The 27,139-nt window shown below is 43.7% G+C and overlaps 1 protein-coding gene across 7 annotated transcripts in view; it reads left to right on the forward strand.

Moving 5' to 3' along the window:
- BRIP1 (BRCA1 interacting DNA helicase 1) overlaps window positions 1–27,139 on the forward strand; it is a 313,915-nt gene that overhangs the window by 219,279 nt on the left and 67,497 nt on the right. For 6 of the 7 annotated variants that reach the window (XM_082201664.1, XM_082201668.1, XM_082201666.1 and 3 more), the window contains one exon: window positions 4,029–4,108. In XM_082201664.1, coding sequence (XP_082057790.1) covers window positions 4,029–4,108 — 80 coding nt within the window. Of the gene's footprint in view, window positions 1–4,028; window positions 4,109–27,139 lie in introns of those variants that run through there. The other variant, XR_014214176.1, reaches the window with a different exon arrangement.

Below are 27,139 nucleotides of genomic sequence, written 5' to 3' on the forward strand. Positions count from 1 at the left end.
CAGTCAAAACATCATTTTTCAGAAGGAAATAACCTTGATAGTTCTGGACTGCCAAGTGAAAATTCTCTAGATGACTGCATGGAATTTATCAAGACTGCTAACCTAAAGAGCACTTAAATTTTCCTGAAAGCTTTAGTATGATACTTGTTTAAGTTGTTCTTGAAGAAAAGGTAGATCTTCAGAGAGAAAACCGACCCCACCTGCACAGGTGTGGACAAGAGAGCACAAGACTCGCATGAGCCACAGATTAATCATGCAGACTTGCTCTCCTGAGCGCCCGCATTTGCAGGAATGAATAATAGACATTAAATGTCTGAGCCATGTAATTCACGCTTGCATAAAGTCAGCTCTAAATGCAAACAAACTCTTAAAATCTGGATGTTTTATATTCTCAAGAAGAGAGCAAGAGAGTGACTTAGTCCAGGGTCACTCAGTAAGCTTCATGGCTGAACGAGGATTTGAATTTGGCTCTATGAAACCTGGACAGTTCAACAATTTCACCCAGGATTGCATGCTCTGATGTCTGCCATCAGCAAAAGGGACTTGGGACCATTGGAAGTCTGCACCCCTTTCCTCCCATGACTAATTCAGGGCAAGTGAGAAACCCAGCGGGGCCCCATCCACCAGCCAGGGAAAGAGCAGACACAGGAGCTTGTATTTTCCCTCCCTGCCTGAAACAATACTAGGTTCTAGGTGTCTGATGCTCTGGGACTGGGGGAACAACAGTATAGTCCCATCCATCAGCCAAAGAAATGACATTTTTAAAAATTTATGCACTCCGCTTTGGGAGACAGTGATTGTATGAAAAGCAGGCAGGATAACAATATGTAAAATAAATACTGTAAATCAGGCTTCCTCAACCTCGGCCCTTCAGATGTTTTGAGACTACAATTCCCAGTATTTCTGACCGTTGATCCTGCTAGCTAGGGATCATGGGAGTTAAACCCAATACAGAACAGAAGCCTTCTGTAAATAATAGTGTTTGGTCTTAGAACTGGTTCTACCTATTCAGAATAATCTCACAGTGTCGGCCTACTGCAGCTGCTGCTCTTTGGAACCCCTGGAGAAATTACACAGATTTCTCAGGTGCCTCAAACTCCTCAGGTCGGTTGGTTTTGCTGAAGCTGGAACTTGCCACATTTGCTTCGAAATGGCATTTTTGGATTAATTTGGTGGGAACTCTCATAGGAGCAGCATCACTTTGGACCCATAGGGGCATGGTTACGTGTTTGAACCATTTTTAATTCAATTTATTTTTATTGGATCTGTGCACCCCTCACATCGGAGCCACAAGGCGACTTATGAAAATGTAACAGAATCGCAAGTACAAAAACTGACAAGCGTAGTTGCGTCCCAAAAACGTTAAATAACCAACTCCTCTGTGATATAAATTAAAGAAAATTCCTCATGCCACAGAAAGAAAATCAGCAACCCCAATACAACGGCCGTTAAGAAAACACCAGCTAGGGAGAAGTGGATGTTTGTTGTAAAACCCTAAATGAACTTGTGGTACTGTTAAAACTATTGAAGGGGGTAGGGAAGAAATATTTTTTTAGTGGCTCCAAAAAGATTGTACAGAGGGCAGGCAGGTGAGCTTCCTCAGGGGAAATATTCCCCGTGGAGGGGCTACCACTTCTGTAAGCTAACAGCGGAGGGAGCATTCTGAGAAGGGCCTCTGCGGAAGATCTTAAGTCCTGGGGAGGTTATCTACAAACAGAAACCATGTGCTTTACTGCAGCAAGGGCAGATTTTTGCAAAGCCCTTGGTAGAGTTGCAGTGCCATTAAGTGGCCCGTGGCCCCTCTAGCCCAGGATCCTGCTGTAACAGCAGCCAACCATATTGTTTATTTGTTAAATTTATATCCCACAACGTCCTTCAAAGGAGCCCAAGGCGGCAAACATGCCAGTACTGAACCAGTACAGTTAAAAAGATGTCATAGATAACCATATGAAGCCCACAAGCAGGACCTGAGCATAGGAATAATGAATAGCACACTAAAAGGAGATTATTAGAATCATAGAATCATAGAGTTGGAAGAGACCACAAGGGCCATCGAGTCCAACCCCCTGCCAAGCAGGAAACACCATCAGAGCACTCCTGACATATGGTTGTCAAGCCTCTGCTTAAAGACCTCCAAAGAAGGAGACTCCACCACACTCCTTGGCAGCAAATTCCACTGTAAGATCTTACCAGCCACTCTGAGCGGCTCCCAACAGAATATGAAAAGCATGATAAAAGATCAGACATTACAAATTTCCCTAAACAGAGCTGCCTTCAGATGTCTTCTAAAAGTCAGATAGTTGTTTATTTCCTTGACATCGGATGGGAGGCCGTTCCCCAGGGCAGGCGCCACTACCGAGAAGGCCCTCTGCCTGGTTCCCTGTAACCTCACTTCTCGCAGGGAGGGAACCACCAGAAGGCCCTCCTTGGAGCTGGACCTCAGTGTCCAGACTGATCGATGGAGGTGGAGACGCTCCTTCAGCACCTTCCTCCTGCACTTTCCAGAAACTGGCATTCAGAGGCATACTGCCTCTAGCAGTGAAGAGTTTCAGCAGTCATAGATACTCCCTGAGTTTGTCTGATCCTCTTTTGAAGCCTCTCGTGGGAGTGATTTCTCTTCCACAATTTCCAGTGTCCGTTTTGTCTACTGGATGACTCAGTAGCCGGACTGCCAGCTGACAATTGTGAAGCATACATATCACCAAAATGATGATTGCAGCAGCATATCTGGTGCGTAGGCAACCTTTGCATTGTAACCCCGCCGTGTTTATGGCACATATCTGGTTAGAGCAACACACACGCCCCCCCCCCCCACCTCTGCCCGTTTCACTTTCAGCTTGTCATTGGACAAAACCCATACCTTGGCAAATGCATTTAACCTCAACTTTAAACACTCTCTTCACAACATTTTAACACTGATTGCACCTTGGGGGTTTAGCTCAGCAGGCTTCATGTGGATTAGTAATAGCACATGCAAAGTGAACTGACAGTAAAACTTTCACTTGCATTTGGCTGGGCCCCGTGTAAACGCGATCCTGATGAAGTGTGACTAAATCCCCAGCTAAAAACTTTGCCTCCTTTTGCTTGTTTGGAAAGGGCTATTATGTAATGGTATTGAGTGCCCTGCGAATAACTGAGATCTCTCCCTCTCACTAAGGGATTGTATATGCCGATGTATATGTGCGTTCTTGTAATTCAAGATACGTAGTCTATTAAAATGGCACAGAATGTTATCACTGAAACCTAATGGAAAGAAAAGTGATTGGTTTTCGCTACCCCTGCAACTTCAGGAATTGTGCGCCTTTGAAAAATCTGAATATAATTCTTCTGATTCTCATGCTTCAACCCCCAGTTGGGAATTGCTGCTCCCAGCTCTCTCTAGGGTGTTTTATTATTAAACGATTCTCACCCTATAAATCTAATGTTGAGTGAAATCCTTAAGGTTTTTTGCCATTTCCCTAAATTGAGTATCTCCCATTGCACTGGAACAAGCTTTTTTTCCCTTCAGCTTTACACATTTTAGTTTTCTCTGCATAAACAATCTGGTCAAGTATATTGTGAATCGTATGGTGAGAAGGTGGATCAATTTCCCTAACACTGTGGCTTACCAACTTTGAATTTTGCACTCATGCTGAATGCATGTAGCTATATTTGTTTATTCGTATTTATATTCTTCCATCTACAAATTACTTCCTATGGAAATTCTTGAAGTCACAGAACAATAAAAACGTATATAAAATAATTTCATGGTACCACTTCCTAGTCCTCAAGAACACCGGCACCAAAAGATTTGGGTTCAGGCCAAAAAATAACATTATAGTAGGTGTCTGTGAAGTTTTAGGTCTACTCATGTGAAAGGGGTCTACTCATAAGTAAGCAATCTCTGAAGCTCTCTTACTACCTGCAGCTGTGTGGTTCAGGAGGCCAGAGCATATAATCTCTCCCTCTTGAGCCTTCCAGTAGCTGGGGTAAAATACAATTCACTTGTTCTGTAGATCTTTGTTCCTGATCCTAGTGTTCCCTCCTAGGCTGTTTCCTGGCAATTGCTTCTGGATCGTGTTTGGACCTAGACTGACTGCATTGCTCCAGCACTACCCTGCCTGTGCCGGTGAGTACTTTGATGAGAGCCTTAGACCTTCTGAAACAGGGACCCTAGCCTATACAGGAGCGTGACAATCACAATATACAGCAAGGTGTGAAATTTGAAGCATAGCTGGGTTTGGGTTTGGATGTTGTTTTGGGAAGTGCAAAAGATGCTGGTTTTAATTAAAACGTGAACTGAACCAAATCTCTCCCCCATTTCTTTTTTGTAGTTCAGTAGCATCTGGAGACCCACAGTAAGGGATATGATGAGAGGAAAAGAATATTAAACCAGGTTAAGTTTTGAAGTGTAGATATTCGTACACCTTCACTCACTCAGCTTCCAATTATTGTTATTCTTCCTAATGAGATTGTGTGCTGGCACTTCCTTAACACCAATCTTATATTTGCTACATATGGAAGCTAATTGCCATGCTAGCTGAGGGCCCATTAGAATGGTAGACCCCAATTCCTCAAATAGAGGAATTAGTTCTTGGCTAATTCCAGTATGATCGTGCCTGATGAACACCACATGGGATAAAGGTTTAGACTAGAACTTTATTGTCTACAACTTCCCAAATATTCTGATGATGTTCTTGGCTCAAAAGGAAAATCAAAATACATTTAAAGATGCATATTTTGAGAGAGAGTGCAGTGCTTTTGTTTTTCAAAGACACATATTTCAAAATAATCTCAGATCAAGACAGAAATGGAATAGAATGGGCTTAACGGTGAAACTTGTAAGATGACCCAGACGGGAAATGGGTTGATTCCTCATCCAAGTCTTCCTCCTTCTCTTCTGCCTGTTATCTCTTCATATATTGCCTTTCTTTTTGCCAAGAGAGCTGTTAAGTCAGCTTTGCAGTTCCCTAGTGGTACCACAAAAGGCTTTTTGATTTCGCACTGGGCCTTTGTTACCCAATGTGGGTAACCAAATGCCCAAGCTATCACCCACCCCTCTGACTGGTATTGGGCTCAGCTGCTCTGATGTAACAACCTGTGATGCCACAGTGAGCCTACATATAGCTAGCAGCAAAAACTTTCCTGAGCTTCAAGGGCAGGTTCCTCTTCTAAATCAGGTTGTGGGGAATCTGGTGTCCCCCAAATGCTGTTGGGACTCCCATCAGTTCCAGCCAGCATGGCCAACAGCCGGGAATGATGGGAGGTGGAGTCCAAGGCATCTGGTGGTTACCAGGGCAGTGAAAGCTGCCCTGTAGCAATCTCTTTTCTCCAAGAGCTGCATACACTCAGCTGTGTCCCCGTAACTCCTAGAAACTCTTTTACAGACTCGTCTTGGAAGTACTTTGCGTAACTCTTCCCACTAGCTTATTGGCGTGTGCTTCCGTTCCATATGGCTGCAAGGGTTTGGCCCAGGGGGTCTAGTATTGATAAAAGGATTTTCTGGCTAGTTTATTTCTCACATATCCCCTTTAATATCCATCTTGGATGTAAGAGGTTTATAGAGAAGGAAGAAAATAAATCCATCAGGACGGTATAATAAAAATAATAACTATACTACGGATTGTAAAAATTTTGTTAGCATACCAAAGTTGTCTGCTCCTCAGTTTTATTTTATTTTTTTATTCTACCACATATTCCTATTAACTGTGTTTTATGCCGGGTAGTCTGATGTGAATTGGATATTAATTTGCCTCCTGTGCTTTGGAGGAGAATGTAGTTTAATATAGTTACTCTCTATGGTTAAAGTTGCTCTCTAAAATGCTCACTCACCTCTGGAATGAACCCTATTTGGCTGGAATGGGTCTATTATGATTATTATTATTTTAAAATTCATATATTCCCCTTGTACTTGTTGGTGACTTGTTAAGCAGATTCCTATTTTTATTCGTAAACTGCCTTGATTGCCTGTGTCCAGATAAATAAGCTAAAGAGTGGAAGCTTTTAGTCTCCACCAGCACAAGGGAGGGATGGAGAGACCTAGCTCAGTGGCAGGGAATCTCCTTGGAATGCAGAAGGTCTCAGATTCATTCCCTGGGAGGGATGGGAACGCTCCCTGTGTGAAGCTATGGAGAGCCACTGGCCATCAGTGCAGGCAGTAGCGAGCGAGATGGACCAATGGCCTTACTTGGGATGAGGCAGCTTCCTATGTGAACAGAAAGTTCGCTCTTATAGCAGGAAACCGTCATTTCCTGTTACATCTGCACCAAGCTAACCTGAGCAGAAGATTAAATAAAAAATGAAACCTAAACGAAAACAGCAATAAAAAGAGCATCATTTTAAAACTTAACTACACTTCCCCATGGGATCAAAACTCAATATTGTGGCTTTGTTTAAACTATGGTCGGGAGGTGGGTGGGGAATAGCCAGGTTCAAACCATTGTTTTTAGTTTGTTATGTTAGGTTGTACGCCTTGCTTTTGCTTCTCATTTTATGTTTACTTTTATTGTATCTTGCTACTTCATTAGCCACTCTGGGAACATAAGTTTATATCCAAGATATCTGGTATACATTATGTAAATAAATCCAACTGCATTCGTTTGCAGAAAGGACTGGTGGTTGGAGGGAAATGGCCACACAATTTCACATAGATTGCTCTGTTGTGTCTTTTTGAGGCTATCTAGAAACACTCCATAATTTAGAAATCATACTAATTCGAAGAAAACTTTAAAATATTGAGACATTGAACATGTATTTTGGGGGAGGGGGGCGGAGACACACAGGATCTGACTTGCTGAGTTTCCTCCCCCGGCTGCTGCCAACCCTTTATTTACATGCTTTAATGTGTTGTTTAAAGGTAATCCTTCCATTGTTTCCTTTGCCCTTTTGGTGTGTTTTGTTTGGTGTGACTACTGTATATTTTCATTGATGCAACACTTCATGTCTTGCTGGAAGAGATCATGGCTAAACACTTTTAATCCAACAAAATACAACATTGTTGGCTCTGAACTGCTATTGATCTCTTCTTTTTGAAGAAAGCCCTCCCCTCCTTTCCCTTCCTTGTGTCCTTAAGTGCTGTGAAAATACGGAGGAAAAACTGGTAATTGTTAGTAACAGGATCTGGCGGCATTAGAACTTGTATGTCATTCATCTTCAGAGGATTAGAGCAGGTATGAGCTCACAGGCTAAAAGACAGTACACGATAAGATAGATATTTTTAAAAGGAGCCCAAACGTGATTATTGATAGGATTCACAATAGGAGATTTAAGTATTTTAGTGCTAACAACAAGAGTCGGGGAGGCACATACACCACCCTGGGAGAGGCTGGTTGCCTTGTCAAAGAGCGTCCTAGTTCAAATGAAGAGCAAAGCTTGAGATCAAATACCTCTCCAGCTACGGCTTAGCGCAGGTGTTTACTTTCATCAGCCTCTTTGACTAAGGTCACAATGAATGATGTGTTTGATTTTGTGTGTGTGTGTTAGAAAGGCATTGAGTGGGTAGGGAACACTGGCTGCTACCAAAGAGCATGGTTAATGCTTAACCAAACTGGAGATGACATCTGTCTTTCATGCAAAGATGAGTCACCGCTAAGTTGCTCTTAAGCCAATAAAAGAGAGCAGTGTCTGCTGAAAAGCAAAGACATGTTCGGGCACCGAGGAGGGGAACTTGGAAGTGGTGAGCTAATTGCTGTGCAAAATTAGTGTTCAGAGCAGTCAGTCAGTTGACAGATGAGGACAAGAGAAAGCACGATGTGTTGCTTAGAGGAGAGGGAGGCAGTATGGACTCCTGTGTGTCGCATTGAGGCCGTGTGATCTATTAGACTTATCTGCACGTTAGTTCAGAGGTGGGAAGCCTCAGGCCCGGTGACTGAATGCAGCCCTCCAGACCTCTCTATCTGGCCCTCAGGGCTCTTCTCCAACCATGCCTATCGCCCAAGCCACACTCTTCTCCAGCCCAGCCACACACCCTCCTCAAGTGTTTTTGCCTGGCTGAGATGTGTCTTTGAACTACGATAATACCGCTTGCCTGCCTCGATGGAGGGGTGGGAGTTGAGAAACCTCTGGCTTTTGTGTGGCTGGGAAAAGGTAAGTGTCACATCAATTGCCCCAGCCACTTTGGCCTCTGTCCCTGCCCATCCTTGGCAAGTGGCCCTCCTAAGGTTGCTTATGGGAGAATGCAGCCTACTGGCTGAAACATGTTCATTACCACTGCCCTAGTTCACCAACAACCAGTGTAATCATCTTTGCTCTCAGTGTGGTGTAGTGGTTAAGAGTGGTAGACTCGTAATCTGGGGAACCGGGTTCGCGTCTCCGCTCCTCCACATGCAGCTGCTGGGTGACCTTGGGCCAGTCACACTTCTTTGAAGTCTCTCAGCCCCACTCACCTCACAGGGTGTTTGTTGTGGGGGAAGAAGGGAAAGGAAATTGTTAGCCACTTTGCGACTCCTTTGGGTAGTGATAAAGCGGGATATCAAATCCAAACTACTACTACTATTCTTCTTCTTCTTCTTCTTCTTCTTCTTCTTCTTCTTCTTCTCCTTCTTCTTCTTCTTCTTCTTCTTTACATGGGACCTAGCTAACCTGCCTCCAACATGGGCTAGGTTCATGCAGAGAGAGTCCCTTGAAGTCTGTTACACATATTGGGCGTTGGCATCGCCTGACCATGTCACCATTACATGAGCTGCCTCTGAGCTAGCCAGTTGCATGTGAAAGTGCACCCTATCTCCAATATTTTCACAGTTTTCATAGCACCCTTGGTCTAATTTTCCCAAAAGCCACCCAGAATCTGGCATCAACTTTGATACAGCCACCTTGCCATAGGCTAGGAGACAGAACATCATATGCTTTCCCCCTGGACTGATAGAAAAGAATCAACCTCAGATTACTCAACTCCCCACTCCCCAATTTCCTAGTAAATGAAAGGAGTGTTGCCAATTCTTCGATGAACTTGACTGAATATTTCATTCCCAGTTTTCCAGTTGGAAACCATTCTGGGTTTTGTTTGGTCTCAATATAGGGGCATGGCCTGCATGCAAGCAAAATGGTGGCTTATATCCAATTCTCCCAAAGCCTTGGGGCTATAAGTGAACCAGGAGCAAACTAAACAGTGTGGAGATTGCTCCTAGAAAGAGGTGACTGTAGGTAACACAGCAGAAAGTGGACTGGAGGAGAGCTAAAATTCATTGAGTCAGTACTAACCAAGAGTGGAGCCTGGCCCTGACAGAACTGTCAGATGAGGAGAGTGATGCAAATATGGTGTGCGGCAGCAATAAATCAGACAAGAGCGGGAAATTGACTAGCATTTTGACAGAGCCAGATGAAACTGATACATAAGTCTAGAAGCTCCATAAAGCCCTTATCAATTTTTAAAGGCCATTTTGGGCTCACTTTGCATCTTTGCTCATGGAAATGTAATAGGGGGTGGTGACATCGACAGGGGCCAAATAACTCGCTGGATAGAAGTCATTGCCCTTTACAGAGTCCAACATCATGGGCCAGACTGGCTGACCTTGTTGAAACATGCAGTTTTCTAGATGTATGGAAAGACTTAGAGTATTGAGTATCGGGCCTTGACTTGAAACTGAACTGCAGAAGTGATCTAGATGTCTGTAATTGACTACCTTATTCCAGTTCAGACTATCCATCCATCTAGCCCAGTTTTGTCTATTCTAACTGGCAATGGCTGTCTGGTCTCCGGCAGAGAATCTTCCCCATCACCTTTAACTGAAAGGCACCAGGGATTGAACTCAGGACCTCGTACATGGAAAGCATGTTCTCTGCCCTTCTGATGGAAGAGGTGGGTGGTGTCGAAACGGACGTGGAAAATAATTGAGCGAGATCTGCGGAAGGCTTGTTTTATGTATTGGAGTGTCAGCACGAAAAAATGTGCAGATGTGATCTGCTAGCGCACAAGCCAGGTTAAGTACATTAGATTTGCTTATGCAGGACAAAACGTTATGGCTCATGCATAATATAGCGCCTTTCTCTGGCTCTTTACTCCATAAGAGTCAATCCTTCTTTTCTTTTTTATCACTCCACTGCATTACAGGCTGAAGGAATAATAGCTAGCGACGATTGCTTCCAGACTTTTATTTTTACACTTTCAAGGACTGGGGATGGAGAGGGTTGAATAAAGCTGACCTTTGTATTCATTTGACGATGTTAAGCCAAAAAAGTTCCCTGTGAATGCTTCTAAGCTGCAAGGCTATCTTCCTGCTCTCACCTCCTGTTATTAACTCAGCTATGTTTCTATCCCAGCCACCACCATCCAGATTATTATTAAAATCATTCATTCACTGCCTTTGAACCAGAAGCTACCAAGACAATGTAATCCATATTAAGACAATCCCCTAAAACATTAAACACCAAAAATTAATATAATTGTTTATATACTGCCATCAAACCAGAAGTTATCAAGGTAGCATACAACATAAAATAATCCATTAGAACACATATTAAACGCCATTAGAGGATAAAAAGTACATCTACCATATCTAATGAACAATATACTTCTAACAGAAGTGGACCAATAGTCTGACAGTGTAAAGCAGGAATATGGGAAACTGCTACATTAATAAATAAATTCTAAGTATTGAACCTAGGGCCACCAATGCAAAGCAAGTGCTCTACCACTGAGCTATAGTCCTTTCCTGGTAGTCCAGGTGATATTCGTGGCTGAACAGAGATCTGGTGATCCCAGACCAAACACCCTGTTCTAGCATGGCAGCCTTACATGTGTGTTTTACAAGCATATGATAAAACCGTATGTAGCCTTCTCTGCATCTAGCATTTGGGGCTTTGCAAAGCGTATAGGCGTTCTTTGGGGCTGCTGTCTTTTCAGGACTCGGTAATTTATGGGGAAAGTAGACGAGGACAGAAGGGCATGCCAAAAGAAACCATGAAGGAATCAAGAGATGGGTGTTTGCTAATAGTTCCGCAACAACATTTAACGAGATTCACACGTCTCTTGGAAAAGAGGCAGGAATTCAAACGATGGAAAATTGCAAAATCAATACAAACAGCTGTAAAACTGAGTGCCAGAGGAGGGAGAAGGAACAGCAGATTAAGGGCGGGGGGGGGGATATCTCTGGTTGCCATTTGAGAACTAGTCTAGTCTAATGTTGTTGCACTGCCCGGAGGCAAGGGCAGTACACTATAACCCCGTCTTACATGTTGACATGCCAGCTCTAAAGAACATCAAGGCAGTAAAAATTGTATGTAAAGAAATGTGGGCCATGGGTCCCAGTTAGTTATTGTCCAAGATTTATGATGATGCTGATGGTGAGTGACTTGTGATCATTGTAAACAGGTGCCATATGGATTCCTATTGATTGGCAGCAGAAATCCAAGCCATGTCAATCAGATTGCACTTAATTCTTGGGGTTTTAAAAAGTATTTCTAAAATGTCATTAAGATCGTAAGTTTGGAAGTTTCACAAGATGGCTGAGGACAGTAGTGGATAGGGGGCCGAGTAAGCTTTTGGTGTGGTTTACAGGTTCAATACCAGGAAGGGGAGTTTAGGGCAGAGAAAAGGAGTAAAGCATTCACATATAATGCTGGTCACTCAGAAAGGGAGGCTTAATTTAAGCAATCGCTAATCACTCTCATAGGCCCAATTTTGCAGTGGGTGGGTGTGTTTATGTTGCCACCTGTTGTATTATTTCTTTATGGCTGCATCTTTCCGTATGGTTCCTTTAAATACATATGTGCTGCTCTTGAGTAGCTGATCTGATCTGCAGCCATAGTAATCCTGCAGGATGATACATATATGTGAGATGTTATTTTAGATACTAGAATTGGTTGCAATCACTGTAATCCTACAGGTACATCTGATTATAGAATAAAATAAAATGGGATGTGTTGTGTGCTGCAAAGCCATTTTAGATGTGTAAGTAAATGGGAAGAACTGAAGCACAGCTGACACTTTCGCACAGCCACATCCCTTCCAAGGTTATACAATAATCTAATTTTTGTTGTTGTTGGCATCTGTCTGTCTCAAGAGACAATGGAGTGCGCCTCTGGGGGGTGAAGTCAAACTGCTCCGTTAGCAGCACAAAACAGTAATAATAATTAGGGATGCATTGCAACAATCAATGCAGGTGTTCATGTTTTGCCTTTCATGCAGGCCTACTATTTTCTCGGTGTGTACGTGGGCAAATGATTTGGAGTGCTGCAATATTGTCTTTTGAAGTTACCTGTGCTTTCTGTGAATTCCTATTGTATATCACAAAACTTGCACTATTCTCTTGAAAATGAAGCCCCTTGTGTTTTCAGTCTTCCTCAATGGCAAGCTTTGGAGCATACAGTAGCTAAAAAGCTCCCGTTTCATGGTGATTGGACAGCTCCAGGACACTGGGGACAGAGACCCTGCTGCAGAAATAGTAACAGGTCTTAGACCCTTTGCAACCCTGAACCACTACACAAATGGACTACAGCTCCCATCAGACGCAGCCATGCTGGCTGCACAAGATCAACAGCAGATAAAATAGAGAAGCACAGGAAAATAGAACTCGGGTGAACCATGAATACCTGGGGTGAGGAAGCCTGTGGTCCTTCAGATATTTGTTGGACTTCCACTCCCATCATCCTTGGCCCAACCAGTGATGAGAGTTGTAGTTTTTCAACAGCACCTGGAAAGCCACAAGTTCTCCATTCTAGCTGAATATTGCCTCCTTCCCCTTTTCAACCTTTTAATAAATCATTTAAAATTATGCATTTAGGAACAAGTTGCTGCCATCCTGGCCATGATTATCAGGGAGCAAATCCCATTGGACACACTAGGACTTACTTCCAGGTAAACTTGCCTAGGCTCATGCTGTCAAGCAAGTAGAAGGGGGATGCCGTTGCATTTTAACTGAAGCAGATTTTACGCTAAATATTGCTTGTTAAGAGTTGGGTTTTGATCCACTTCTACCGTACAACCTCCTGACCTGTTTTCAGGGCGAATCTGGATGTTTAATTTGGATTTATTAAATGTAAACTGTAAAATGTTTAAATTGTACTCCTTTGATTTCATTCTCCCCCCCCCCCATTTATCACTACTGTATGCAAACTCACTTGACCAAACAGCAGCCGCTTAAACTGTTGACAGTTGTTGGCCTGTTGGAGGATTCCCCCCCCACACACACACACAACCCCCTGATATAAATCTCGGTCCTACCATCTTGAGAGCCTCAGCTGGCAACCTTTTCTGTTTGTTTTAAAGCACAGGGATAAAATAAGAGTATTTTCTGCAATGCTGAAAGATGAGTGAGGGGTTGGGAAGAGTTCATTCAAAGCCTTGTGAATATTTGTTCCGAATTTAGCAAGTCATTTCAGATAATGTGTCTTTTGACTTGGAAAACAAAAGGGGATCAAAAAAACAACATGCCTAGAGAATAGAAAAGGTTTATTCTAGACAATCAGCCCATGTGCTCTCCAACCTCGTTTTAGTTTTTATAGGAATAAGCTCTTGATCAAAGACTGAGAAAGGAGGGAAGGTGGTTATATAGATGCTTGATCCTTTTGAAAGAAATCTAATTCTGCACAACTTTCAAAACCTTGTTGAAATGGCCAAGAGTTTCAGCTGGGAGAAGTGTAGCCTTGCTGGCGTTCTCTTTACTAAAGCTGTCTGTGATTCCACTGTGTCAGTACTCCTTTAAAACAAATCTCTGTTTTACTCTCCATGTGAGCTAACTAGGGGCCATCAGATTGGTCACCGCCAGAAAGATGAGTGTACAACTAGATGGTAGAAAGGGGACCATAGTTCAATGGTACATAGTTCTATCCATGCAGAAGGTCCCAAAGTTCAATCCTGGATGTCTCCAGATAAAAAGGGAATCAGGTAGCAGCTGGTGAGAGAGATTGCTGCCTGAGACCCTATAGCGCTATGAGCCAGAGTAGCCAGAACTGGGCTAAATGGATAAATAGTCTCACCTGGTACAAGGCAGCCCATTGTCTTCCTCTCCCTTTCCATGGAGGCTACAGTGCGTGGAGAGAAGAGGATGAACCCTCTTCTCCTCTTCCATGATCCCACCCACCAGAACTTTGCAGCTGCTGTTAGCCCCAGAAGAAGGCTTCCATTTACAAGCTTCTCTCCCAGGGCAAACAATACTGTTGTGGGATAAGGATTCTGGAGAATTCCAATGAAAACAGAAATAGGAATTGCTGGTGTTTTTAATCGTTCCACGTCCTGAACGGAACTCTATCAAGCAAATACAATTGGTATTCACTACTGCTGTTGCTTTCAGCCTGCAAATGGCACATAATTGATTTCATTTCTGTCCCCTCCCTTTCACATTTGCATTGTGTTTCCTTTGCACTGGAAGGAACAGGGTGGAATAAACATGATGACAAAGTGATGAATTACGTGAATTACGTAAGTTATGTAATTTTGCCACAGCAGACAGCAAGGCGAATAATGTAGATTTTGGAGGAAGGCAAACCAAACAGTACATGCTGCAATCTCAGATATTGTTGGGGTTGGGGGCTGCACCTGCTTCTAAAAATCTGGTTACTTCTACTTCTAAAAATGTGGTTACTAAAGACTTATTTAGCTTCCTATTCAGTTTGGCCGTCATCCACAGCCTGAGTGTCCAGTAATATTGAAATAGTAGCACCCAGTGATACTAACAGCGGGGTGAGCAGTTCAGTGTTAGACCAGAAGTGCCCAAATGGAATGCAGCGGAGCTCATTTTCTTTTTGCTGACAAGCTCATCTTGCCAGTGAGCACAACAAATCAAACAACGGCAGGATTTTTTTACACAACTGTAGGTGGCAGCAAAGCACTAATTTTCCTTCGTCTGATGGCTTTCATTGAATATTGGCTGGCAACCCTTGGGCTGAAAAGAGGTCCCAGCCCCTTCTTTACAGGGATACGGTGAGGCTGGAACGCCTGCCTAAGCTCTTCAGAGGGAGGGTGGGATCCAAATGGGATAAACAAATAAGCTTCATCTCCAAGGTTGGCAGAAGGAAGCTTAGAGCTGTCAGACTCCAAATCTGTTTTTCTGTGCTTAACAAGCGTTCCTGGCTTTGTTCTTCCATCCTAACGCTGAAATTACGGGGGGGGGCAGTGATAACCAGTAGCTTCCAGATCAACAATCCCCTGGAACACTGAAAAAATTCAAATGTGTTTCTCCCTGGTTAAAAAAAAATAGTATTCATTTGGAATAGAAGAGCCATGGCTCAGTGGGCAAGAGCGTTTGTTTTGTGTAGGAAAAGTTCCAGATCCAATCCCTGGCATCTCTAGATAGAGCTGGGAATGAACTCTTGTCTGAAAGCCTGGAGAGCTGGTTCCAGTCAATAAAGATAAAATCAGGCTAAATTGACAATTGGTCTCAGAACCTATGAAGAGCCCTGGTGGATTGGGCTGAAGGATCTGTTCCAGTATCCTGATCTCCTGTTGGCAAACCAGCTGACTCTGAGAGGCCTGCAAGCAGGACCCCTGAGGACAACACTCTGCTCTCCTGCAGTTTCTAGCAACAGCTAGTCAGAAGCATACTTCCTCTAACAATGGAGGCAGCCAATTGGGTGACCATCACTTCCCCTAGTAGGAACAAATTCCATAGTTGAACTATGTGCTATGTGAAGAAGTCTTTCCTTTAGTCTGTGCTGAATCTTCCAACAGAGGACAGCCCCTTGGCTTCTAGTATTACATGGGAAGGAGAAAAACTACTTGCACACACTTTCTCCATAAACTTATGCACCTCTGTCGTCATGACCACAGTTCATTTTGCCTTTCTTTTCTAAACGCAAAAGCCCCAAATGCTATAACCGTTCATCATAGCAGAGTTCTCCTGCCCTTCGATCATTTTGGTAGACGAGACCTCCGTTCGGAGTACTAGTTCAAAACTGGAACCGTGGTGAGCTCCCCAGATCACTTGCTAGGCTGGTACCAATTGCAAAAGATGACTGCAAGTGCCAACATTAGGAAATGGGTTTTTGATGCTGCCTTTTAGAAACAGATCCCAATGTGTTTTATATCTGCTTTTCTGTTAAGGAAAAAAGGGAACACCGAAGTAGAAAAGAACTCTAAACCCAACATTTTACCCCCTTAAGTCCACTGTGTACTCTTTCTCTCTCCCATTGCTTCCGCTCAGTGTCTTTCAGAACTTTGATGCTGTTCTGTTCCCTCCTGGAGTTTTAATGGAATGTGTTTTTATCATTGTGTTGGAGCAGACTGACTGGGAACCCAGGTGTTGTTACGGCTGTTGTTGAAAACACTGCATCTACCCCTTTGAAGACATTTTTAAGAGAACGAGCAACTATTGTGTTTTAATGGTGATGGATAAACCTTTTGTGTCTCCCCCCAAAGGCTGTTCATTCCTCCAAGCCATGGATGTTTTTTGAAGTAGCAAATACATTAGTGTTATGCATCCAGGTTCGTACTTTAGTTTTCTTTTTTGACACATGTTAAGACTGAAAAATCAGCATCAAGGGAGATGCATGGCATGGAATGATACCCACCTGACACTATATTTTAACCATTGTGACTTTACCTTGCTCTAAGAGTAAAATCTGGGTTATCTTTAGGAGAAGCAGTGACCAAGTGAGAAAGCAGCCATGGTTGTTTTCTTAATTTGTCTTTCCTGTTTGCCAGGAAACTGAATGTGACCCCTTCCTCCTGGTCCCTGGGACTCATCCCAGGTTGGGATGGGTGAATATGTCAATTTTGGTTTCTCTCGGTTTCTGTTTTTCCAACCTTAAATTCCGCTTTTCACATTTCCACATCAGTTTGCATTTTAAAAAACACGTAATCAGGAAAATTCATTATTTGAGCACAATTTTTTTTCTAATATACACGTTTTTGCAAAGCAATTTCCCCCTTTTTTGCATGTTATCTTCACAAATATTTATGTGTATGCTTTACCCTGGTATATGCATTTTTGTGCACATTGTTTGGTTGACGAACTGCATTACAAAATTTGGATAAGTGCAAATTTCAAAGAATAGCCTGTGTTTAAGTTTACTTGTTGTTTTGGAAAATGTGGATTACGTAAATTTGACTTTAAATGCAAACTGAATCAAATCTCCCTCCCATTCCTAACCCCAAGCCATACTCTGCCCTCGAGGCCTCACCACGGCTCCATAGCCTTCTCTGAGTGCTTTTGCCTTGCTGCATTTTGCCTTTGAACTGTTATAATGCCTCATTCTCACCTGTCTGTAGAGATGAGGGCGGTTATGTTGAACCCTCTGACTGTGTTGCTGGAACATAGAATACAGTACAAAGGTCCAAGTTGCCTCTGTGGCTCCACCTGCTCTTTGTCTCTGGCCCTGCCCATCACTGCCATGCATGTCCTCCCGAAAGGTTGCCTATGAGGAGATGTGTCCTGGAGCCTTAAAAAAACATTGTGTGCACCACTGCAATAAGGATGTATGACTTTATGCATGGTGGAGAGCGAGCACATAAGGGAGTACTAGCGTCCGTGCTCTCTCTCATATTTATAATACTGAGACTCAAGTTTATGCAATGAAACTGACTGGCAGGCAAAAGGAAAGCCTTTCTTCACAATACAGAGTATAATTAACTGATGGCATTCATTGTCATGCTATCTAGTGATGTCCACTACTTTAGTGGAGAGAGAAAGGAATTAGGCAAATTCACGGAGGAAGAAGAGGAGAAGCGGCTACCATCACAAAAGCTTATAACAGATTATTGGCCCATCTCTAACTCTATTGTCAACTCTGACTTGATGATTGCTCAGGCAAAGGCCTCCCAATCCATGTTGCTCGTAACAGGAATTGAACTTGAGTCCAGGGCTGCTACCTGGGAACCTTAGATCACATGCACGTTGCCTTTAAATAACCCAATGCAGTAGTTTCTCTTGCTTGTTCTCCTCTGCTACCGAACCTTGTAGGGAAGGGCCATAGCTCAGTGGTAGAACATCTGCTTTGCATGCTGAAGGTCCCTGGTTCAGTCCTTGGGATCACCATGTTAGGGATGGGGGAGAACCTTATCTGAAATCTTGGGAGAGCTGCTGCCAGGCAGTGTAGACAGTACTGAGCTGGATGGGCCAATGGAGCTGACTTGATGTCAGGTAGTTCCCTTATTGTAAAATTTCAGACCTGCATGTATGCCTCACATTGGGGAAGGAAGGGGTTGACAGAGCCATGGGCAGAATAGGTCAGAGGAGCTGCCTTGCCTGATCGCATTGGGATGGGGAGAACCTGTGTCTCTAGAAATGTTTGGGTGCCAACTCCCATCAGCCGCAGCCACCATGGCCAATGGTGAGGGAAGGTGTGAGCAGTAATCCAACAATATCTAGAGGGACACAGGTTTTTTAACCACCACTGGAATGTTAGAAGTTTCAGGACAGACAAAAATAAAGTACTTCATGTAGTGTATAGTTAAACTATGGGATTCATTCCCACAGGAGGCAGTGCACCAACTTGGCTGGCTTTAAAAGAGTTTTGGACAAATTCGTGAATGACAAGGCTGTCAGTGGCTGCTAGCCACAATGGCTATGTTCTTCTTCCACTATCAGAAGCAGTATTCCTCTGACCACTAGCTGCTGGGAATCACAGGGGGTTGGAGTGGTATTATGCTCATGTTCAGTTCATCTGGTCAGCCACTGTGAGAACAGGATGCTGGACTGGACGGGCCATTGGCCTGACCCAACAGGCTCAGAATATGTCCTTGCGTTCATTGCCATCTGTTATCCGGTGTACCCGCCGTTTGCTTTCCCTCTGGCCCCTGCATTGCACACCACCCACATTCGTAGCGAGGGGAAGTTCAAAGCCAGCCGACTCGACGTCTTTCAAATGCTCCCGAATGATTCACCACAATCGCAGCGCACTTGGCACTGCTCACCTAATGTTGTTCTTCCATTGTCATCACTTCTGCTGAGCAACAAAAGCTTGATCCTCTCTTGGTAAATACCTTGCACATGAAAGGGGCTGCCTAATTTTTCCTCCATGCACAGTATATAAAAGCTCAGTCTGGTATTAGCTCAGGCTTTAATGTGGGGAGGTCATGATGCATGAGAGAGTATTCAGTGGCTCGATCTTTGGGGCAACGCCCTTCGGCTGACACAAAAGTTGTAATGTTTTGGGAGCCGCTTTCATTCAGTCACCTGCTACGCTGAACTTTTCACAGGTTTTCGAGAACAGTGAATTGCGGATAATAGACTTTGTATGTGCCCATCCAAAGAGGAGACATAAGCAAGATGTTCAAAAGCTACTAATGGTGCTGGTAGGAGGACAAAGGTACCTTTGTAAGCTGTTTCCTATAATGTGAAAGCAAAGCAAAGAATTGAATATAAACACTAATAGAAAAGATGTTTTGGCAGGTGTGCTAACATTGCTATTGAATACGGGGACCTCTCACCAGTATACAGAGATTTTTGTCTTTCTAAAGGGGAAAGCTTTGTTCCCTATATTCCTGGCGGAGCCTCCCTTCAGGCTGGAGGCCAGAGAGATCTGGGGTTGCCAACATGCTGTCCTCCACATATTGTAGGACTCCCAACGTCTGTCAACCCTAGCTGGCGTGACCAATGTCAGGGGTCATGGAAGTTGCAGTCTGACAACACGTGGTGCCCTTACCTTAGAAAGATAAGCTCCTCCTGCTGATCTGTGGCTTTCAGAAAATGTGTGTTTACTTTGTTTGCCATTTTGCTTTTTTTCATAAGTGCATTCTGCTTCCACGAAGTGTTAATATTTTGCAGAGTGACACTGAGATCCAGCGCCGAGGGCCTTCTGGCGGTTCCCTCATTGCGAGAAGTGAGGTTACAGGGAACCAGACAGAGGGCCTTCTCTGTAGTGGCGCCCACCCTGTGGAACACCCTCCCTTCAGATGTGAAGGAAATAAGCAGCTATCCTATCTTTAAAAGACATCTGAAGGCAGCCCTGTTCAGGGAAGTTTTTAATATTTAACGCTGTACTGTTTTTAACACTTGATTGGGAGCCACCCAGAGCGGCTGGGGAAACTCAGCCAGATGGGCGGGGTATAAATAATAAATTATTATTATTATTATTATTATTATTATTATTATTAGGTGTAGAGGTAACTAGGGTGGCTTGGATTCCCAGCCTCCAACAGCCAGTCCCCTGAGACACGAAAAGTCTGGCCTTTCAACAAACCAGGGTGTTTAGTCTCTCTAGATTATGGGCACACTCTAGGCCAGGGGTTACTATCCTGTGTCCCTCCAGATTTATTGTTGTTTTTTTTATTCCAGCAGCAACCATCCCTGACCATTGACTGGGGCTGATGGGATTTCAGCAATCTTTGTATGGCGACCAGCTCCCCACCCCTGCCCCACATTGCAGCTCCAGCCTGAATGCTGCCAGCTGACCCACAAGTTGGTTAGGCTGCACCAGGTCCTATAAAACTGTAAAATTCAAGGTGCCTCTTCACTCTAAACTGCTTGTACTCAGGAGAAGCTGCTAAAGCATGAGTAGGTATATCTTGTTGGTGAACTCCAGCTACCATCAGCCTCAGCCAGTGAGGTCCAGTGGTCAGGAATGATACCTGTTGCAGTCCGTCGTCATCAGGAGGGCCACAGGTAGAGCATGCTCATCTTGGAGCTGGGTAGCTTCAGATTCTGGCTCATGCCATGAATTGATAGATATGTGACCTCATTCATTTTTTAAATGTACCTTTAGCAGCCAGTCCTTGCAAAGCACCAGTGTATATAGTTCACAGAGATATGCCATCTGCCTTCACAGTGGATACAGGGAATCATAGTCAGGAAACTAGCCGTTCAGTCCATGTAGGGAACTGGTGGCATGTCCACAGTATGGGGCAGAGAGCTACCTTGCCCAAACAAGGCAGTGAATTCATGGCAGGGCACTCTAGGAAAATGCTTTTGTACTCCTGGCTTGCTTGTGGGATTCCCATAGGCATCTTGTTAGCCATTGTGAGAATAGGATGTTGGACTCGATGAGACTTTGGTGAGATCAGCAGGGCTCTTGTGTGTTATGGTAGGATGTTGGACTCGATGAGACTTTGGTGAGATCAGCAGGGCTCTTGTGTGTTATGGTAGGATGTTGGACTCGATGAGACTTTGGTGAGATCAGCAGGGCTCTTGTGTGTTATGGTAGCACGGTTCCCAGACTGTGGTCCACACCTCTGTTGAGTTATATGGAATTCAAATGGCAATACAATATATAAGAAATAAGGGAAGCAGTAAAAATGCAATTAAAGCCATACAACATAGTACAGCACATCACAATTGCTACAACAGGCAGAAAGAACAATCATTAAGTGGTCCACCAAGACTATCAGCGATTTTCAAGTGATCCATTGGGGGGGGGGAGCCTAGGAACCGCTGAGGCAGGACAATTGTCACAGAAAGCGTCTGAGTGTCTGGTCTGAGCCAGAGGCACCTGTCTGATATGATGCAGTTGTCAGGAACCAGAAGCCAGGACTCAGAGATGAGGAATAAGCAAGAACTGGAACTAAGGAGTGAAATTGTTGTGGTTGATGGTCAAGCAGAGCCAAGGTGTGCAAGCCAAAAGTCAGCCAGTGACTTTTGAGTTGGGACCAAAGGGCCACGCTTAAGCACATCAAAGCCAGGAAGACCTCCTTGCTTAGGCAAGGTCCCACCCAAACAGGAAACCTTTTCTAGCCATCCCTGCGCAGGTGGCATCAAGCTTCCATCTTGACCATCAGCTGCAAAACTCCAGACTTCCATCTCCTTCACTGGCAACATTCCCACTGTTTCGTTCCATCCTACCCCCCCCCCCAGCCCCATAGCATAGTAGCTAATAGCCACCTGCCATCTAGATGCAAACGGAAGTACCTTAGCTAACTCTATAAAATGGGAGTGGGGGACCTTTGGCCCTCCAGATGCTTGTGAACTACAACTCCCACCATCCCTGGTCATTTGCCAGTGCTTGCTGGGACTGATGCTGTTCAGCAACATCTGGAAGATCAATGGTCCCCCACACCTGCTATAAAAGACACTCATCTGCCCCCTTGATGGTTGCTACACCACCACCCCCTGATTATATGTCTGTATAAAAATGTTTCCCTTGAATTTTATACTCAGAGCACCACATACTAAATGTACACGTTCAAAGTTTTCAAATGCCAGTCACTGTGTTCATACTATATGGACACAGCCTGATAATGGCTTCTGCATATCAAATTTGCCTTTTGGTTGGGGGGGGGCGAGGGATTGGGGGAGATTTCCTTCTTTCTACTGTTATTGCGAGCTTCAGATTCAGTGTAGCGGTAGCTGCTTCCTGAGGGGCTAGATCAGGAACCCCCAAACCAGCTGCATTTGTAGGGGCTTGGGCTTGAGTTCTTAAAATGGAATTTAAAGTGTGTTCCTAGGAGATCTGTGAAAGTAATTCTGAGCAGCCAGAGTATAAAAGCTAAGGAAGGGAGGGATAATGGCTCTCTTTGTGAAGCTCTCTCCACCCTACCAAAGTGCTTTTGGCAATACACAAAAGAACAAATACTTAAATAATACAATGAAAACAACGTCTGCTTGAAAACACAACACTGTAACAGCTTTAGATGAATTCCCCCCCTTTTTATCTGCATGTCTTTAAACTTGTAAACTGTTGTGCTGTTCCACAGGTTCCCCCATTGTTTAATGGTAGCATGACCTACGAGGCACCCAGGAAATGAAGACTTTTCCATGCCGCCCAGAACAAAAAAACCCACCCAGTCAAAACCCTGGGCACAATCCAGCTGAAGTTTGCACTTTTTAAGCCTCATTGATTTTAGCGGAAGGGATCTAGGCGTGTGCCTAACTTTCCCACTGAAATCAATGAAACTTTAATGTGCTTTGTTCTGGGTGCTTTGCTCCTCTCACCCCCAATCAGGTGACACTCAGGCCGTGGAGGGAGATGAGGTAGACAAGGAAAGGATAAGACAATATGTGATGCTTCTAGAGCAACTCCCATCATCCCTACACATTGGTCATGCTAGCTGCAGCTGATGAGAGCAGGAGTCCCCACCCCCTGTTCTAGGCGGGTGGCAGGAACAAGGGCAAGCGACATGGTCATTGGTCAGGTCCCCAAGTGGACAGACAAGGATCCAAAGGACCGGAGGCAGATGCCATGGTATAATACAGACTTAGTGGTCATGTTTTAGAGCAGACAAGGTACAGCTTTTCAGCAGCATCTTTCAAGGATGAGTTGCTTGGACTGATGAACCAAACCTGGAGAAGTGGGTTGGTAGAGCTAGCCTGGCCTGATTTGGGTCTTCCAAGTCACCTTGCCCAGCTGGACTGATGAAGCAAAGAGGCGTACCACACAGCAATTTCTGGGGTGATTGTCACACTCCACCTGGGCCTTCACCCCTGGTAGGGCCTGGTTTTGTCAACCTCTAGGTATGACTCTGTGGGGGCAACATTACTCTGTTCCGCCCTCTGTTCATCCCGTGCAGCACTGTTCCCTTCTGCCATGCTGACTTTTGATGAGGACACTGTGTGACTTGGGTGAGGACACTGCCTGAGCCCCTTCTGCCTAGAATCTTTGTGCCTGTCTAATTTTGACTATTCACCTTTTTCCGGCCCAACTGCATTTACAGCCAGTGCATGCTCTCTCCCTCTCACTGCGATCCGATGCCATCCAAATAAAAAGAACACATTGCAGTTGTGTTCTAGTTCAGTCTTTTGGCAGCTGTTCCTTTCTGTTTGGCTGTGTATGCCATGAATACAGCATATATGCAAGATACTGTCCTTGATTTAATGCCATTCCTCACTCTGCTACTTTAGGGCAGCTTGGGCCTGGGAACACTCTGCCACAAAGCTACCCAGACCATGCGGGGGAAGATGGAGTGCTTTGCAAAGCGCTCCTTTGGCTGATAAAGAAAAGGTGCCGACAGCTTCTAAAACGAATTGTCCGCAGGTCATTTCGAGTAGATGCTCGGCTGTCAGAGGAGAGCAGAAAGAAAAAGGAGAAGTACAGGTCACACCTTCAGGATTCTTCAGGGTGCGTCTTATTTGAGCCTCTAAGGCCATTTACTACTGCGTCACCATAACAATTTCAGTGAAATAGCTTTGGAGTTGGCGGAGTTGTGGGGTATAATCAAGGAACAATGTGGGATGTTGAAGGAGAAGTGTTGAATGTCTTTGATACTGAGGGCCAACCTGGCACATGCAGTAATTAAATGTTAGCAGGGATTATTTTTCACCTTGTGGTATATGAAGGCAGGGTGGCTTGTCAGCCCCAAGGCTCTTTGGGGCCCAAGTTTTTAAAATACAGCAAAGCAGGTCGGGCCTTTCTCTATAGCCATTGCAGCCATGAGGGTTGCTCAAGTTGTAAAATAGAAAGATGCCACGGAAGCCAAGCCTGCAACAAAGCTTTATTGAAAATGGAGACTTGGAGCTGTTCACATGAAAACAGCTTCCCCCGGGGAACAAGCTCTCCTTAACTTCAGTTCCATTAATCATGTTGCAAGAGTTACTGCTGAAAACACATTGCTGTAAAAAAAAAAAGGGTTGGGCTTGTTTGTGTGACTGAAGGACAAGTTCCCACCATGTGTCGTATTGTGTGATGTGAGATGTGTGAATCCAAAGTCAGCAAAATGGCACAAGCATAGGCTGATTGGTTGTGCTGATGACCAGTGGTTGTCCATTTTGTTTCCCCAAGTATTTGGGAACATGTATTTTTTTCCCTTTACATTTTTATGCATATACTGTAGAAAACATTCGTCAACCTGATGCCATATTAAATGTGAAACCATTCTTGAGTCTTCTTCACATACTACGTTGCTAAATTCTCTGTTAAAATCATCACTATTATTTCTGATCACAAAATAGATATAACATCAACCTCAGTAAAACAAAAATGAGAGCAAATGTGTTATGCTCAGAGAAAAGTGGAGTTCTCTAAATTAAAGAGCAGGAAACTACAAAGTTTGTCTCTCCAATGCACCATTCATATTTTTAAAGGAAATAATTCTAGAAGTAAATTATTGTATCATAGTAGGCCTGTTGAAATTAATGGACCTACGTTATTAGGTCCATTAGTAGACCCACTCATTTAAATGGGTCTACTCTAAGTATATCTTGCTAACAATTCAATTGTAGTGATGTATATGCTTGATCGCTTTAAATTTCAAACTCTACAGTAGTTAACTTATTTGCTCAGGGGTGTTTTTGTGTTCTTGCCATCCGTTTAGATTCCTGTTAAGTGTTGTTATATATGTGGTCAGGCATATTCTTTTTTACAGAAATTGATAAAGTGTATTCAGTGAGCCATAAATTTATTCCAACTTTTCTTTTCCCCCTTTGTTCTGACCTAACGTGTTAAGCTTGCTATTGAGGCAAAGTCCCAGTTTGTCTAACAACCTTTAGTTGTGGGTGTTCTTTGTAATTATTCCTGGTTTTTCTCCTGCCCTTGTAATTGCTACTGTTTTGTCTACAAGATTCTGGTTGTAGTAATCATATATGCTGTTAATTACCTACACTGTTGACGGACTCCATCTTTTCATGTGTGTATGTTCATATGTCTAAAATAGTTTTTTAAGGGAACATCTAAGAATGCAATGCAGCAGACATGTGTTTTGGAAGTACAGGGATGGGCAAATATGTCAGTTTTGGTTTCTAATCCTAACTTCAGTTCTGCACATTTCCACATCATAGAATTGTAGAGCCAGTCTTGCAGTTAAAAAAGAAAAGCCCTCGGGAAAATTCATCAGCATTTTGGTGAGAGTTTCTCATAATATACACATTTTGCAAGGCAATTTACTGTAATATAATGTATTTTTATATGTTATTTCCATCAATTATGCCTTTATATAACCCCATGGCTGGAGAGCTGCATTGCAAAATTCAGAGGAATGCAGATCTCAAAGGACAACATTGTTGCTGTTTTGTTTTGGAAAGTGTGAATTAGGTGGCTTCACTTTTAAATGAAAACTGAATCCAATTTCTCCCCCATCCTTATATATAGGTACACCTGTTAAGTACCTGAGTTGGACTCAGCTCCCTGCTGAGTGTCCACTGGCAGCAAACCAGCTCTTGAGCTGTGTAATATAGGGCAGGGCCCTTAAACTGGCAGTCTCAAAAGCAGATACCTTGGCTCATTGTCAGGTTTGTTGCTTGACACCTGAAATGCACAACTGGTAACTCTCTTCCATTTGTACACCAAGCAGATAAGATTTCTCCCTGACTTGCTAAATCACACCCGCTAGGTACTTTGTCCGGGTCCCAGTTTTGATTAAGTACAAGGTCGGTCAGCTTGAAGTGCTCCCATCTCCCACAGCAAACGCATTGGCTTGAACTTTGAGACACCACCGTCTTAATATTCCTAATTAAAATATCTGAGCTTGACTTTTTCACTCCTCATAAAAATGTTGACTAATTTATGCCATTTTGGGGGAGAGGTGTGTGTGAAAAAATAATAATCCTTATCTGGCTCCCCTGAAAAAGGGTTTATTTCCACCTCTTCCTTTGCTGGGTTCCCAGGCGATTGCTGACACTCTTCCTGTGTTAGAAAAGCTCCATAAACCTTTTTTATAATTTAATGAATGTCTTGCAATGGGCTCTGATTTTTTCGTTAAATGAATCCAAGGTTCGTGAGACGAGATCTTTTCTCGTGATTTAAGATTACCCAAATCAGATTGAGGCTTTCCAGACTCCAGGGCGGTCACATTTCTGTTAGCTTAGCTGTAAATCATCTTTCACTTAGAAGATTTAGAGACAGACTTGAGGAACTAAATCTTTGTGTTTGCCTTCCTAATGGGCTGCAAGTAAGGAGATGAGCCTTATTATGGTGTTTCCTAAAGGATTAGACAAACAGTTTGGTAACGTTTAAAGTAGGGCACAAATGTCATTACAAGTGTAAAAGCTGTATCTTTCCTTGTGCTTTAAATGCAACAGGGTGTGTGGTTAAACACACATGCTTGTTTCTGGTTTACTTGCAATTGATGTCCCCCCCTCTTTAAGGCTTCAGCTGTGTAATACATAGGAATCACTCCTAGTTGCTTAAGGAACTTGTTGGAGGCAAGATGAATTCTTGCATTATACATCGGGATGAATAACCATAGAAGGTTAAATGCATCCTTTTGCTCTAAGATCCTGGGTTCCGTTCAGAATTCCCACCTAGCTACCGTATTTTTCGCTCTATAAGACGCACCAGACCATAAGACGCACCTAGTTTTTGGAGGAGAAAAACAAGGAAAAAAATATACTGAATCCCAGAAGCCAGAACAGCAAGAGGGATCGCTGTGCAGCGAAAGCAGCAATCCCTCTTGCTGTTCTGGCTTCTGGGATAGCTGCACAGC

Source organism: Podarcis vaucheri (genome assembly GCF_965113315.1).
Source record: "Podarcis vaucheri genome assembly, chromosome: 15".
Classification (NCBI taxonomy): Eukaryota; Metazoa; Chordata; class Lepidosauria; order Squamata; family Lacertidae; genus Podarcis; species Podarcis vaucheri.